Source organism: Hibiscus syriacus, unplaced genomic scaffold (assembly GCF_006381635.1).
Source record: "Hibiscus syriacus cultivar Baekdansim isolate YM2019G1 unplaced genomic scaffold, ASM638163v2 tig00112293_pilon, whole genome shotgun sequence".
In the NCBI taxonomy this organism is placed as follows: Eukaryota; Viridiplantae; Streptophyta; class Magnoliopsida; order Malvales; family Malvaceae; genus Hibiscus; species Hibiscus syriacus.
Window position 1 is genome coordinate 647,206 of NW_024063296.1, and position 14,781 is coordinate 661,986.

The window sequence follows — 14,781 nt, forward strand, 5'->3', positions numbered from 1 at the left end:
CAAGTAAAAGTGCCGTAAAAAGGGCTTAAGGCAACATGTTTTTTAACACATGGGATATTCGCACGAAAGGTCCCTCGACTCTTGTAACTCTCTGTTCCAATCATTTAATGAAATTTATTTCTCTTGATTGGAGCCTTATATTTATCTTATGCTTCCTTTTCATCCCTACATGATTTTATATATTTATTGTTTAGTCATTTCATTTTAGTTTATTTATGTTTAGGTAAGTAGGTTTCTGATTAGTTCATTTTTAGTCCTCCATGTTTGTTTTAGGTGGTTTAACGTCTTTTTTTACTTTAGGTTTAAGATTCTCCTTTAGTTCGATTTTGATCCACGTTCTAGTTTATTTTTATGGTTCTATTACACCATTAGCCCTTGTCATTTTTATTCTGTTTGATTTGGTCCTTAGATAATGTTTACTATTCTTATATATATTATATCGTATGCCCATGTATGTGATATGACCAATTTTATTTGTATTTCCCGTTATGTATACGTCTATATACAATATATTCATACATGTTGTGGTTTAAAAATTTCATTATATTTTAATTAATTACTTACATTATGAATATTCTTTTTAAACTCCATTTTCATACCCATTTATATCTTATAATATGTACCATATATATATATATATATATATACTCCTTTAATATTTCGAAACCCTTATTTATATGTACATATATATTTTTATTTAATCATTTTCTTTATATGTTTTAATTTATCTTTTATTTAAAATATCTATGCATCCCTCTATATATATATTAAAATTAATTTATATTTTAACATATTTGTTTCATAATCGTTGTGTATATTTGGGTGCTAATAGTACTATTATTCAATTTTAAATTAAGGCACTACCTTTTTAATGAGATTAACCTACGGAAGACCTTTAAAAATCTGGAGTGCCCCTCCGAGAGTTATTTGAATAAAATTGATATTTTATTATTATTTAATATTTGTTTGTATTCTATGTTTTTTTAAAGTTACATAAACATGAAAATAAATTGTATTCTATTTTAAGGTAACATCTCGAACAAAGAGTTATATATGGGAAAACATTCAAAAATCTGGATTGCCTTTGTTTGAAGAGTTTAAACACGCGTGAAAAGATATCCCACCAAATTTTATGTTTTAATAAATATAAATATTGAGTGTGTCTTTTATTATTATTTATTATTTTTTGTTATGTTATATTTGATATTTCATCTATTTTGTACATATAATTTATTATTGATGCATTCATGAATCATTGTATTTGTTTTCTCGTTTTCCAAAAGAATCAAAGACAATGTTATTTTGCATCTTGGGTTAATGAAATTATGTCCAACATAACTGAATTTCAATTTATATTAATTCACATAGTAAGGGGACATCATTCTTAAATAAAACCGAGTAAACTAAATCACCTTTACCGAGTAAAGTATTTTATAAAGAAATTCACTATATTCAAAATTCATTAAAAAAATAGTTGGCGACTCTACTGGGGAGACACTAAAGAGTCTAAAAAAATGGTTATGACAACTTGACAACTCTACTGGGGAGACACTAAAGAGTTAAACCGTGTTCGGTTATATGTTGCCTGAGTAGTTGAATTTTTTCAAATTTGGACTATTACTTGAATTAAGATCCTTTTAATTTCAATTTTCATAATCATGAATCATTTTTTACTCTTGTAAATAGTTGTATTGATTTTTGAGTTCACTGATTTTAGACTTGTTAATGTTTACGAAATTGAGTCTTGATTTTTTATGTTTGTCAAAAGGTTTGTGAGTTTCTTCTCACACACATCACGTGCATTTACATGTCATAAGATTTATACCCGAGCTATATCCCACTAAGTGGGAGTGATTTGCTAGTCCCTTCATGAGTAGCTCTCCAGATAGGATAGTGAATCACTCTCGGAGTACATGCCCTTATGATCTTCGTGAGCAACCCTTCGAGTTAGACATAAGGAATGTGCTCCCTCGAATTGAACTCGATCTGCTTAAGCCTATAATGGATGAAGATTGAGGGTTTGATAGCCCAAGGGGGCATTGACAAGGACATTTTGAGTATCTTTTTTCTAGGATCGAAGCCATGCGTATAATGAACCCTTGACCATTAGAAGTAATGCCAAAATTCTGTTTGATAGTAGTCACCTTAATAGGTGTACATAATAGAGGAACAACTCTGCACCTTTACTCTTTTCTACATAGAATAAATTTATTTTTGAATGAAAGCATGCGAACTAGATACCATGCAGTTAGGACTAATTTCCTGAAATAAATCATGTTGGGTAGAAAGCATGTCCGAGTATGATTGTTATTTTAATAAAATCACGTTTTGTAGATACCATGATAGGGTAGGTTTTATATTCATCTTTGAATAAAAATTTTATCTTTATCAATTATTTTTCCTGTACTAATTCAATTTTCCCTTTTTTTTGTCATTTTTAACCTTTTTGTATTATATCATCGTCATAGCATAACACGAATGTGTTGATGGCTAATGAAAGGTCAAAGAATGAGATAAAGCTCGCTTGAAAATCATACATCAAACTGACCGATAGAATGACATCCAAAATTTGAGAGATAATCCCTTAATGAGAGCAATGGTGTAACCTTAATGTTTTACCTACAACTATTCCACCTTTAATCATCAAGACGTGAAGCATGACTCCAACATTGCAGGGGCATCAATTGAGATATGTCATAAAGCACTTGAGGGGCATACTTTTCAAGGATGAAATTCTGATACGAAATATCGACCTACTTTAGACCAAACATCCATGCAAAACTTGTAAGTGAAAACGGACTATCTTGAATAGCTAGAACTTTTATCTATGATGAAACTTATTCTATGAAAATCATCATATGGATCAACACTTTTGCATTTCCATCTTTGCATTTCGCATTTACATCTTTGTTTTTTCACATTTGCATTGCATTTAGTTAAGCATTTTCGCATACGTCACTTATGAAAACATGAAGTTAATCTTTGAAGGACTCTACGATAGTGGTTCTAATCGTGTAATCTCGCTCATGCAACTGAGAATTGTGGGGCACTAAAGTACAGGGTACAAAATCTTATCTAAAGGTTTGTAAGTCACTTTACATTCAAACATATTAAATAAAATGCTACCTTCTGAGGTTATGAGCACTGAACAAATTTTTATTTTGTAGTTCTTTAAATATCATTTGAATTAAAATATTTTCTAATATTTCAAGAATTATATATCTTTTGTAATTGACAAGATTAGACATTTTTTTATCATGTCTTAAGTAAAAAATACAATCACTTGATTCTTTACCCTAAATAATTCGTGGTCACTATCAAAAACCAAATTTTGACGCTACTTCTCTCTGACGCACCAAAGTCATACTAATACCTCTCTGTATGAGCACCTTTAAAAGCCAAAAGGATAGTCAGGGTAAGCATCCAATCAAATGAGTTAAGTAAAAAAATCAAATTGATGAGTGGTATTTTATGACTTAAATTTTATTTGAATTTTTTCAAGTCATGTTCATAAAGTTTGTGTTGAGTTGTTCGAGTTTCTATACAAATTTAATTGTAATTATTTATAATATTATGATATGAATTATTTTCAATTTATCAACTTTTATAAACATATAAGATAGACATTTTTTCATATTGTAATGTTATTTAATAAATCAAATATAGTTTAAAATTATAAAATATATTTATAATATAATTATTCAAAGTAGGTATTTTTAGGATAAATTATTGATATGGGTATAAATGTGTTGTATGATGGTAGGAGAGCATGCTATCCAAATTTGATTAAAAAAGGAAATTAAAATGAATGATGAATTGAAGAAATGAGTAAATAATACAAAGTTGAAAGACTGAATTAAAAAAAATAAAAGATTTGTTACAGAAAAGAGGAATTGAATATACATAGATATTTTACAATGGTTTAAAAGCTTGTGATTCAAATTTAATAAAAGGAGACTTGAAATAAATGATGAATTGAAGAAACGAAGAAATCATGCAAAATTGAAAGATTAAATTAAAAAATAAAAAATTCATTATAAAAAAGGAATTAAAGATATATAAATATTTGACTCATGTAGTTTAAATTTAATAAAAATAAACTTAAAATGAACGATGAATTAAAAGAATAAAGAAATCATGGATGAAATTGTAAAACTATTAAAATACTCAATTAAATTTTCAGTTGAGTCAAAACTTTAAATTTAAACTCAAAAACTGACTCAATAATTCAAGTTGACTCGAATTGAATAACTTGAAATTGAAAAGAAAATCAATTGTTTGAATCAAGTCGAGTTTTACTCGTATTGATGACTTTTGTTTGAATGAAATACCTGATAGAGTTACAAGATCGTCTAGAGATAAGCCTTTAGATTTGAAGAACATGATCATCTCATTCATGGTGAAACTTGTATCTGCAATACTTGGTTTGACGTTTGCAGTATTCGATATTCTTCTGTCTCTTCTTCCGGTCAGAATCGGAATTGCAGGTCCACCTGCCTGTTCCATGATCCTTATGTTTAAATCCCTCGGACTTGAGATTGCATGCAGATATGGAGGAAGAAGATTAGAGATTTTTACCAAAACAACCGCATCTCTTGCAGCCAATGCAACGATATTGGCACAAGAAACGGCTCCAGGGCAGAAGATTTCGAGTTCCCGTTTAGCCGAATCGATGACCGAGAATACTCCAAGAGAAGTATTTGCTGGATCGCTTCGCTCGGTTCCGTTTCCTTGTAATAGTACTGATGCATCACAACCCTGAACACTCCTAGCAACCATAATTCAGATAAACAAACACATGCAAGATGCAACATTCATGGTGATAAAAGGTGTTTTAACCCGGCATCCGAGCCGACCTCGACGAAGCAGTCATGGAACAACAGGCGTAGTAGTTTCCCGGGGATGGTTTGATCAGAAGAAGAAGCTGATCTGACCGTGTTGCTAACAATGAACTCCGCAGCAGGGCATGATGTCTCGTAGAAGTCGAACGAGAGCCTAGCGCGCAAAGGCAACGCGGAAAAAGAGAGCAAAACAGCGAGGAGGAAAGTAATTTTGGTGTCCATTGATGCGCTGATTGCCATTTACTGATGCATTTAGAGTAAAGAGGTGTTCAACACTCAACTGGTGGCCATATCCCATGAATTTACTGATATTCAAAGCTGCATTAATGACCTTGAGCTACTATCAGGGCGGTAGATGAGTAAAAACTTGCGCATTTAGTTGCATTTGGCCAAGCAAACATTTAAGATCATTTTCAAGTTTCTTCTTACTTGTTTAGATGCACAAAGACTAGCATGGTGGATGCATCAATTTCATGGATGATAACTTATTTTGGCAAGTATTGGAAGCTCTCTGATCGATGTATTTCACTGATTGGGACAGTGTACAGCAGTAGCTTGATTCAATGACAGTATGTGCCATTAATATGGCAGGTTTCCGAGGCAAACCAAACTCTTCAATTCTGTCTACTGGAATTCAATACCGTTATGCTATCTTCAAACCCACTCCGCAAGCATCGTCTCTACTGTTAATCCTCCGTCTGTCGAGGCCAGGAAGCTTCTCTGATATCTTCCCAATGATTACAATCCCTTGGCCCCTGAAGCTACAAAGAGGTCTCTGGAATCCAATATCTTTTGGAGTCTGGATGACTACGGTCTTTTGACAAGACCACTAACCGACCTACGTGATCTGTCAAAATCAAATTTGACACCTGGCAACAATATCTACAATCCTACCAACATACGAATAACCGTCATAACTCTAGCTATAGTATCAACATTGAGAGTCACTATATAAGCGATCATACATGGTTGAAGGGGTGGTGTTGCTCTTCCTTTCTCATGATCTCTCTTCACACCCCACAGATCATCTCCTACAGCCCATCAGAACCACTGAACGCGGCTCTGCCCAAATCAGGAGTGAACAGCCTACAGCCGTTGCAACCACAATTTTACCATCAACAAATGTCAACGACTCCGAAGTGATATACAGTTAATGGACATGGTAAAGAAACAATATCAATGATCCATGAATCACAAAATAGATTGTAGTGTGCAGATTTGCTGCAGAACTCACCATGACTGTTCTTAAGATAATTCCTTTTACTATGTTCATGCTCTCTCAGCGTTTCATGGCTTGAATCATTGTAATAATAAGAAACAAGTGCGAACTTTCTCAGAAAATTGTATCAAACTGAGAAAACAGATCAACTGATGTTATAATCAAAAGGGGTAAATCTTAAGAAAATTTGTTTATTTTTTCTTCTGCGAATGGGACTTAAGTTGTACAAGAAAATTGTGGTACAAAATTTCTCTGTCTAACCAGCTGATGGAGATCATGGACAATCTTGAACACTGCATCAGGCCTAGCCAGCCTTAAAGCATTTTCAGACATGGACTTGAGTTCATCTGCTTTGGGGCCAAACCACTGTCGTACAATATCGGCTATCTCTTTTGGTGACTTCGAAAATTTCCCGCATCCATTTTCCAACACATAAGGGACATTTCCAACTTCCTGCAAAATCGAAACCAAGCTTTTAAACTTCTTTGGCAAAAGTTAAAAGACCCAGTCGCAAGCTTCTTTTGCACCGCTCACATCGACTGTCTAATCCCGAAAGTTAAATAACCCAAAACTGGGGCTTATTTGACTGTTAGTACTTGCAGCTGATAAATGAAATCAACAGGGTGAATGAAAAAAAAAGAAGGAAATTTGGATTTCATGATCCTTTAGCCTAGTTTAGCTATATAATGTGGTCAACTTACTAATTTATTATGTTGCATCTTCACGATTATGATTATAAAATAAAGCTAGAACCTAGTAAAAGTATTGAAGTTCCCTCCCGAAAACAATCTATATCGAATCTACTTCAGAAAGCTCACATGTAAAAGTGAAAAAGAGAGCGGAAACTTACCTGCCCGGCAATGAAACCGTTCAAAATGATGGGAAGACCTCGTATCATAGCCTCAGCAATAGTCCCAGGGCCCGCCTATTGAAGCGAAAATCAAGCAATATCAAGAAATGTATTACACACATCCGTATATTATGTCTTCCATTTAGAAAGTTACCTTTGTGATAATACAGTCACAAGAACCCATGCATTCCTCCATTTTGGTGACAAATCCCTTCACCTATAAGATTTGGAAAAATTCCAAAACTATCAGTTGCCTGCATAAACCTTTTTCCCTAAATCATAACGTTAATAATATTGTTCGGCGTGTTTAATGCATATATGCGATAGAAATTTGTCAGAATTTAGAATCAAATCATCACAAGTCTTCTCATGGTTCTTGAAAAAGGCATGGATAGTAATTATACATAGAAAACTTAGCTGTGCAAAGTTACTTGGGATTAAAACATCAAAGAAAAGTCGATACCTGGACGGGAATTTTCCAATCGATTACCCGCAATTTGCTAGCAAGTTTTTTGTTATGGCCACAAATGACAAGGATTTGACCTAATGGCTCGCCAAGGTTCTCATCGTATAATGCATTGCCAAGTGCACGGGCAGTAGCCTCGATGGGCCCCATTCCTTCCCCTCCTCCCATCAACAAAACAGCAGGAAGATACTCGTCCATCCCTAATTCTCTCCTAAGCTCAATCTACATTATCAAAATTGTCAGTATCGATTGATCCGATAAGACAATGGAAGATGAATATAGATATCAACGGAGATATTAAAGCCACACATAATTGCTATAACACATGAAAAGAACAAGTGGTGTTACAAAAACCAGCAAAAAGAACAAGAAAAATTGCCGAATCGCAATACAATGAATTTGTTGCATCAAGACTTTCTTTACCTGTGTGCAAAAGTTTGGGACAATAGTTTTCATAGAATAAAATCATCCTAGAGAAACGAAAAATATAAAATCATTAGTTTAAAAGGTAAGCCAACCTTTGGCCGAACAGGCTTCACAAAAGAAGGTCGTATTGGAAGGCCATAGACCTTTATTTGGGATGGTTGGAGTCCGGCTTTCAATGCCCTTTTGGCAACATCATCTGTTGGGCAATAGCATCTTGTTACAAGCTTATGAAACCTAAAACAAGAATAAGCATCACAACAATTACACCGAGAATAAGCGGATTTCGAAGCATGAAAACTAAGATGCAGAACTAACCATGTCGGATGGCAAGTGCTTAAATCGGTTACCACCGTGGTGAAGACTATCTTATTCAATAGACCCTTTGCCTTAAGAATACGAAGTGGCACATGTTGCATCAGAGGGTGTACACTAATAATAATGTCAGGTTGGTATTTCATCAACCCTTTGGCAACCTCTCTATCATAAGAACATAGAATAAACAAAACACATCCGCGTTAGAGGAATGGAGATCGAAATCATATAACTAATTTGTTGCAAGGCTGAGATACTATATTCCGATTCATTCGCATATCGACAACATAATATGAAGACTATAAAAAGCAGATCGACAATAGATTCTCACCTAGCTATGAATGTTGAAGTTGCAGCAAAATTCGATTGATAAATCACCCGAGGAGCGGTTCCATAATAGGTTAATCTCCACAATGATCCATGTTTGACCAAGAAGTTATAGCTCTTTGGTAATTGGTTAAATGGCCAGGGAGTGTGATCGGTCCACAAATCTGTAACAAACACCTGCAATTTGCCACTCTTAACATATAGAGCAAAGGTAAGCTGAAAACAATAAGCTCCCACTAATCCTTTTACTAGGATGAGCAAAACTCGAATCAACTTGGAAAAAACCGAATTTTTCAATTTGATTTGATGCTAAAAAGAACTCAACTCTACTTGACCCATAATTTCACAAACTTGACTCAAACAATTTCAAATTGAGCCAAGTTATGAAATAGGACTCGGAACTTTTAGTTATCAGTGAATTGGTTTTCAATTTCGAGGACTCTTGCATGATATATTTACAATTAAACATAAACATAAACATAAATTCAAACAACTCAGCTAAATTCCACTTGAATTATATAAATTTGTCTAGGAAAAGAATTCAAATAAAATTTGAGTTATAAAATACGACCGGTCAATTTAAATAACTCAGAGAAAAAATTACTTGACTCGATCAATACTCACTCCTACCCTTTACCATTTGCCAAGAAATTGAAGAAACATAAAAGGCAAACAAAATTGAAAAATGCGGTCTTTCATGTAGTCCAGTTAGTCAAACCAAAACTAACACTGCAAGTAGTGATAAAAGAAGCAAATTTTCTTAATCTGTAACTTTTTCCAATGCCCGCATTTTCTTAGCTACCAAACAAAAGTTAACTGACCTGATACTCGTCCCCAAATTCCTCGTTAAAAGCAGCCTTAATAGCTTCAGCGGAGGCTCTATGACCCCCACCAGTATCGCTCATCAAAATCAGAACCTTTTTGGGGGTCTCGGCTTCCACCCCATTCAAAGGCAAACCTTCAATCTCAAGAACGCCGCCGCCGCCTTTTCTCACTCCATTGCTCTCCTCTGAACCAAACCGAATAGAAGCAAACCCAATTGGGATTCTATCACAGTGAAATTTAATCGCTCTATTAAATTCATTCACGATTCTCCTAACGCTGTTTTTAGCACCCAAACCGAGTGAAGCAGCAGCTGTCACGATACGCTTTTTGTGAGAAACCGAGTCTCTGAACCCAGAAAAATACACGTGATTCGGCTTGAATGAATGAAACCCATCAGAATTTAAGCTTTGAAAACTCTTGTTGAATGCTGAGTGACACAGTTGAGTGACGAGGTCGAAGGCAGGGCCCGATTCTTGGGTAATTGCAGAAGGGCTTTGCATTTTGAAAAGTGTTTTTCTTATTTATTTTTTTTAATTCAACTGTTGGATGAGAAAGAAGTTAAAACAGTTCAATTTAATCCATGGAAGTAGTCGTTATCACAAATAAGAAACAAATTTCGTTTACTTCAAAGAGAGAAAGATAACGAGCGAAGATGCGAAAAAGAGGAAATCTAGTGAGAGTTTTTCTAGCCACATATAATGGATTAGTGTGTAGATACCCAGAAAATGCTTTATTCCTGTTCTCTCTCTCTCTCTCTGCTAAAAGAATAGGGAAATTTTATTCGATATCAAAAAACTATGCGTATAATAAGTGGTGTTTAAAATTTGGTTTTAACTAAATTAATTGAACGAATTGAATTAGTTTAGTTAATTCGATCGGAGAACGGTTAAGGATGTTTTTAGAATTCGATTAACGGTTAATTCGGTTCGAAATCGGTTAATTAACCGAATTAACCTTTAAATATAATTATATTAAGAGGTCCAATCCATTTAAAATCCAAATCAATATTAATTAATTAAAATAATATCAAAACTAAATGCAAAATGTTTGAATCAAATTAATTAGATATTATTTATAATTAGATATTATTTAAATTAATTGTAAATTGTTTTTTTAATTAAAAAAATATTAAATTCTAAAATTCTAAAAAATTTCGGTTAATTCGAAAAGTAACCGAATTAACCGAAATTTATTCGGTTCGGTTAATATTTTCGAAAAAAAGTTCGGTTCGGTTAACGGTTAAAGAAAAAAAAAAGTTCGGTTAATTCGAAAATAGTAGTTCGGTCGGTTCGACCACCGAATTAACCGAATGAACACCCTTACGTACAATTCTATTTTGACCATTAAATTAAATTTTAGGATAAAATATATAAATAGTATTTTGATTTTAAGGTGTTGTTTTATTAAATTTTATAATATTTAATGCTCGTGTTACTAGTATACTTAATACTTAAATTTAAAATCCCAAAAAAATAACAATAATTTATTTTATTACGAAGTCACTTGATTGGTGCGTAATATTTACTTCTTAATTTTACAACAATTCTGTCTCATTTCCATATATAAAGAAATTATGTTATATAACATGATAAATTTCCACCGACTCTGACCTTGTTTTCTTTTTAAAAGATTATTAAAAGAATGCTATTCTTTTATCATTAAATCTACTTGATTGATTCAATTTTAAAATTATTAAAATAATATTATTTCATACTAAATAATTAAGTTTTATATCATATTGATTATTGAGGTTGATTAATTAATTTTACATTGAAAATGACTTTTAAGGGTATATAATTATTTTTCTCTCGTACATGTTTTATAGTTTACGTTTAAAATTTATGTCTTTCTTTCCTAATAATGGTGTTTCTAAAATTTTTAAACTCAATTTTTATAGAATTGTAATGTATTATAATTGTATCAAACATTAATTGGTCATATGAGTTTAGAAAGAAAAAAATTTGGATAATTCCATTTCATTACCCAAGAAAGCAGGAAATCCTGCTACAAAGAACAATATGCTACATAAACAGCAGAATAACAATAACTGGAATCAACTAGAAAACGAAACAAAAGCACACTAGCTCAAAATACCCCAACTTGCGCAGATGGCAGCATTCCTCGAATCAGCCCTTCAAATGGACCAATCGCTAAGACGGATCTGAATGGTATCACGGATGTCATTCATTACGTCACCCACCAGCCTGGCTCTACCCCCAAGTAATCTTCTATTCCTCTCACTCCATAAGCCATACACATGACCAGCAAGAGCAAGTTTCAACACTTACACAATAAGAGATTTACCTTTAAGGAGTTGAATAGTCCATGCCAACTCCCTATCCCATGCACTTACACTGCGTTTAATCCCGCATAAGGAAAGAACATTCCCCCATAATTCTTTCGCAAAACCACATCCAAAGAATAAGTGGTTACGAGTCTCAGACTCAGTGCCACAGAATAAGCACTTATCATTATCAATATTCAGACCCATTCACAGAAGTCTCGTCCGAGTAGGTAGTCTATCTATGTAACACCCCCAACTCGTACCCGACCCGGATACGAGTCTGAGGTGTCACATTGACTTTTCAAACTTTGACTCTTGACAAAATTCAAAGAAAATTTAAAACTTTAATTAAAGTAAAAGCAGTTTATTTACATAACTTGACCACATTAACTAAAATTAATCAGAGCATATTAACTCAATCCTTTAGTACATGCCAATTATATTCAAAATAACCAAAATCATTTAAATCATCTATTTTCTGATATGAAATTTGTAAGGGATATGCTGACCTGTCTTGCTCTCTTAGCTTTTCTTCTAGCTTTCCGGAACCTATGTGTGAAACACTCACACGCTAAGTCGATGACTTAGTGAGACAAATAAAACTTATAATGCACTTAATAACATTTAACAATGCATGCATGTTTCATTCTATCATGCTATACTAAATCACCTTTTTTCATCATAGCATACAAAATCATATCAGATTACTTAACAAAATATACCTACATACACATAAAGTATCATTAACGGTTTATCTTTTAATCACATACTTTTATACTTAAACCCCTTAATCAAACCATATATATACACACAACATCATATCATTTCTACAACATTTATCATATCACAAACATATATTTGTTATTATCTCATGATTAGTCCATGGACATATGTGAGAACTATAGGTATGTGAGTCTATAGAGGTTGTGCACTAATGTTGTCACCACAGCTCGTATAATTGCACCGAAGTGCCGCGTAGAATTTGCACCGTAGTGCCACATAAGATTGTCCATAAGGACCACATATAATTTCCTTAAGAACCATATACATATATCAAGGATCAAGTAAGTGTCTCAAAAGACCTCATACATGCTCCAAAGAATACATATACGTCCCGAAGGACCCCGTAGAAAATTCCTTAAGAATCATATACATATGCTAAGGACCAAATACGTGTCGCAAAAGACCTCATAGATGTTCCATAGGATACCTATATGTCCCGAAGGACCGCGTAGACCCTCGACTCCTGGCATGCCAACTATACCCCAAAGCTCTCAAGACACATAACATGGGCACTATCTTTTATATCCTTGCACATATTCATGAAAAAATATCACATATTCATATAAGCTCGTAGCTTTATTCACACATACATGTGATCACGTAGTTCATATCAATTCGCATATGGTTTCATATTCATATAATCACGCAATTCACTTACACATAGCACATTTTCATGTAATTCACAGATATCCCTTAGCTTATATCTCTTGATCATTTAATCACAACTTCTTATCACATATCTCATAGTCATGTTTTCATATATTCATTTCATCACACATACTCATAGTTTCTGGTCATATTATTCACATTCTCTGACTTATCTTTTATGATCTGGTAATCACTACACTTATTTCATATAACTTATTACCGAATAATTCGCATATAAACATCTAGATCACTTTCACATAGCTTATATAAGTTTCCTGAATCCTTTCATATTACCTGCTAACATATATCATATAGGTATATAATAACTTATCTCATTTCGTCTACTTTATGCTTTATTTCTTTGTATTCCCTTATATTATATAACTTATGTCGTATTTCTAAACATATATATTACACTTAATCGTATTTTATTTATATACTACTTTAATCCATTTAATTAATTCAATTTCATATATTCCTTATAACCTTTTCGTATAACTTCATAGATCTTTAGCATATAATTTATTCTATATATATATACATATCATAGCTTTATGTTCAAGTACCCTAATTGATATATTATTCCCATTCCATTCTATAATTCAATCTTATTTAGTTTCCTCAATTCTCATTAAATCAAATAACTCTATTTTACTAATTCTCATAACCATGTATTCACATAATCTTATATTTCATTATCTTATTACTTATATTTATTCTCATATGATTCTTCATAAACCTCTATTTCCATTTCCCTACATCTCTTGACTTATCTTCTGTATTCATATAATTTCATAACTTATTTGATATTCTCTCATTAACCCTTAATAGTGTTTGTACATAAACCACATAACACATACAAAACATATCAATTCATATAATCAAGCATACATACACTCATATTCAACTCATGCCTTTAATCATGAATTCATATGTAACTCTTCAGGAAATAGACTCATCGTAAGTCTTCTTCCCATCACCCATTATATATTATTGAATATGCACTCACCTGGCCTCACTAGTCAATTCCAATCTCTTATCTTTCCCTTTGATCGATCTTACTTGACAATGATTTCGGAACTCATTCAGACTCTGAATCTACATAATTATACATTTTAAGGTAATTATTAGATACCTACACCTTGTAATTTGATACTAGAAACTTAACCGAACTCATTAACCCAATAATCACTTTTTCTTTTAGGGGGGAATCGGTTCCCTACTGTGGGGGAATCGATTCCCCAAAGACATTCTGGAATTTATGGTTCGGTTGAGGGGGTATCGATTCCCCTTTGAATGGGTACCGATTCCCCTAGCCCAGAAATCATGTTTTAAGCTCGAGAATCACTTCATTTTCAGCTCCACACTTCCTATTTCACTTCCTTTAATATTCTTAACTCAAATATACATACTTAAACTAATTAATACCCATTAATTTCATCTGAAACCTCAAAATTCTATTCTCCATATAGAAATCAATAATCATACCAAATTTTCCATGTTACCCAAACATAATTCTAACACTTCTAGCTTCTTATTCTCATAGATGACAAGTCAAATTCATCCTCTAAATTCATATAAACCTTCTTATTCAAAATTTCACTTAAAAAATCCAATTCTTCAATCTCCTCTAACTCAATTATCTTTTGATTTTAAGATAACTTAAGCTTTCCTTAAGCTTAGTTATCATCTAATGATCAAAACTAACTCATAAAATCAACAATTAATTGCTTAACCAGAAAACTCACCTTTGCCTTGGAGCCTTCACGGGAGGAGAGGAAGAAGAAGAAAGAAGAAAGA

At 32.9% G+C, this 14,781-nt stretch overlaps 2 protein-coding genes across 2 annotated transcripts; both read right to left on the reverse strand.

Moving 5' to 3' along the window:
- Window positions 1-3,366: 3,366 nt before the first annotated feature.
- Window positions 3,367-5,081, reverse strand: LOC120177545 (peroxidase 18-like). Its single transcript, XM_039183656.1, has 4 exons — window positions 4,857-5,081; window positions 4,579-4,758; window positions 4,332-4,497; window positions 3,367-3,389 (listed from the first exon to the last, which is right to left on the reverse strand). Exons 1-4 carry the CDS (start codon window positions 5,079-5,081, stop codon window positions 3,367-3,369), a joined length of 594 nt encoding a protein of 197 aa, XP_039039587.1.
- A 1,158-nt stretch (window positions 5,082-6,239) lies between these two features.
- Window positions 6,240-9,781, reverse strand: LOC120177598 (monogalactosyldiacylglycerol synthase, chloroplastic-like). Its single transcript, XM_039183694.1, has 8 exons — window positions 9,263-9,781; window positions 8,446-8,618; window positions 8,118-8,279; window positions 7,895-8,036; window positions 7,374-7,598; window positions 7,065-7,127; window positions 6,911-6,985; window positions 6,240-6,513 (listed from the first exon to the last, which is right to left on the reverse strand). Exons 1-8 carry the CDS (start codon window positions 9,764-9,766, stop codon window positions 6,277-6,279), a joined length of 1,581 nt encoding a protein of 526 aa, XP_039039625.1. The 5' UTR covers window positions 9,767-9,781; the 3' UTR covers window positions 6,240-6,276.
- Window positions 9,782-14,781: the final 5,000 nt, after the last annotated feature.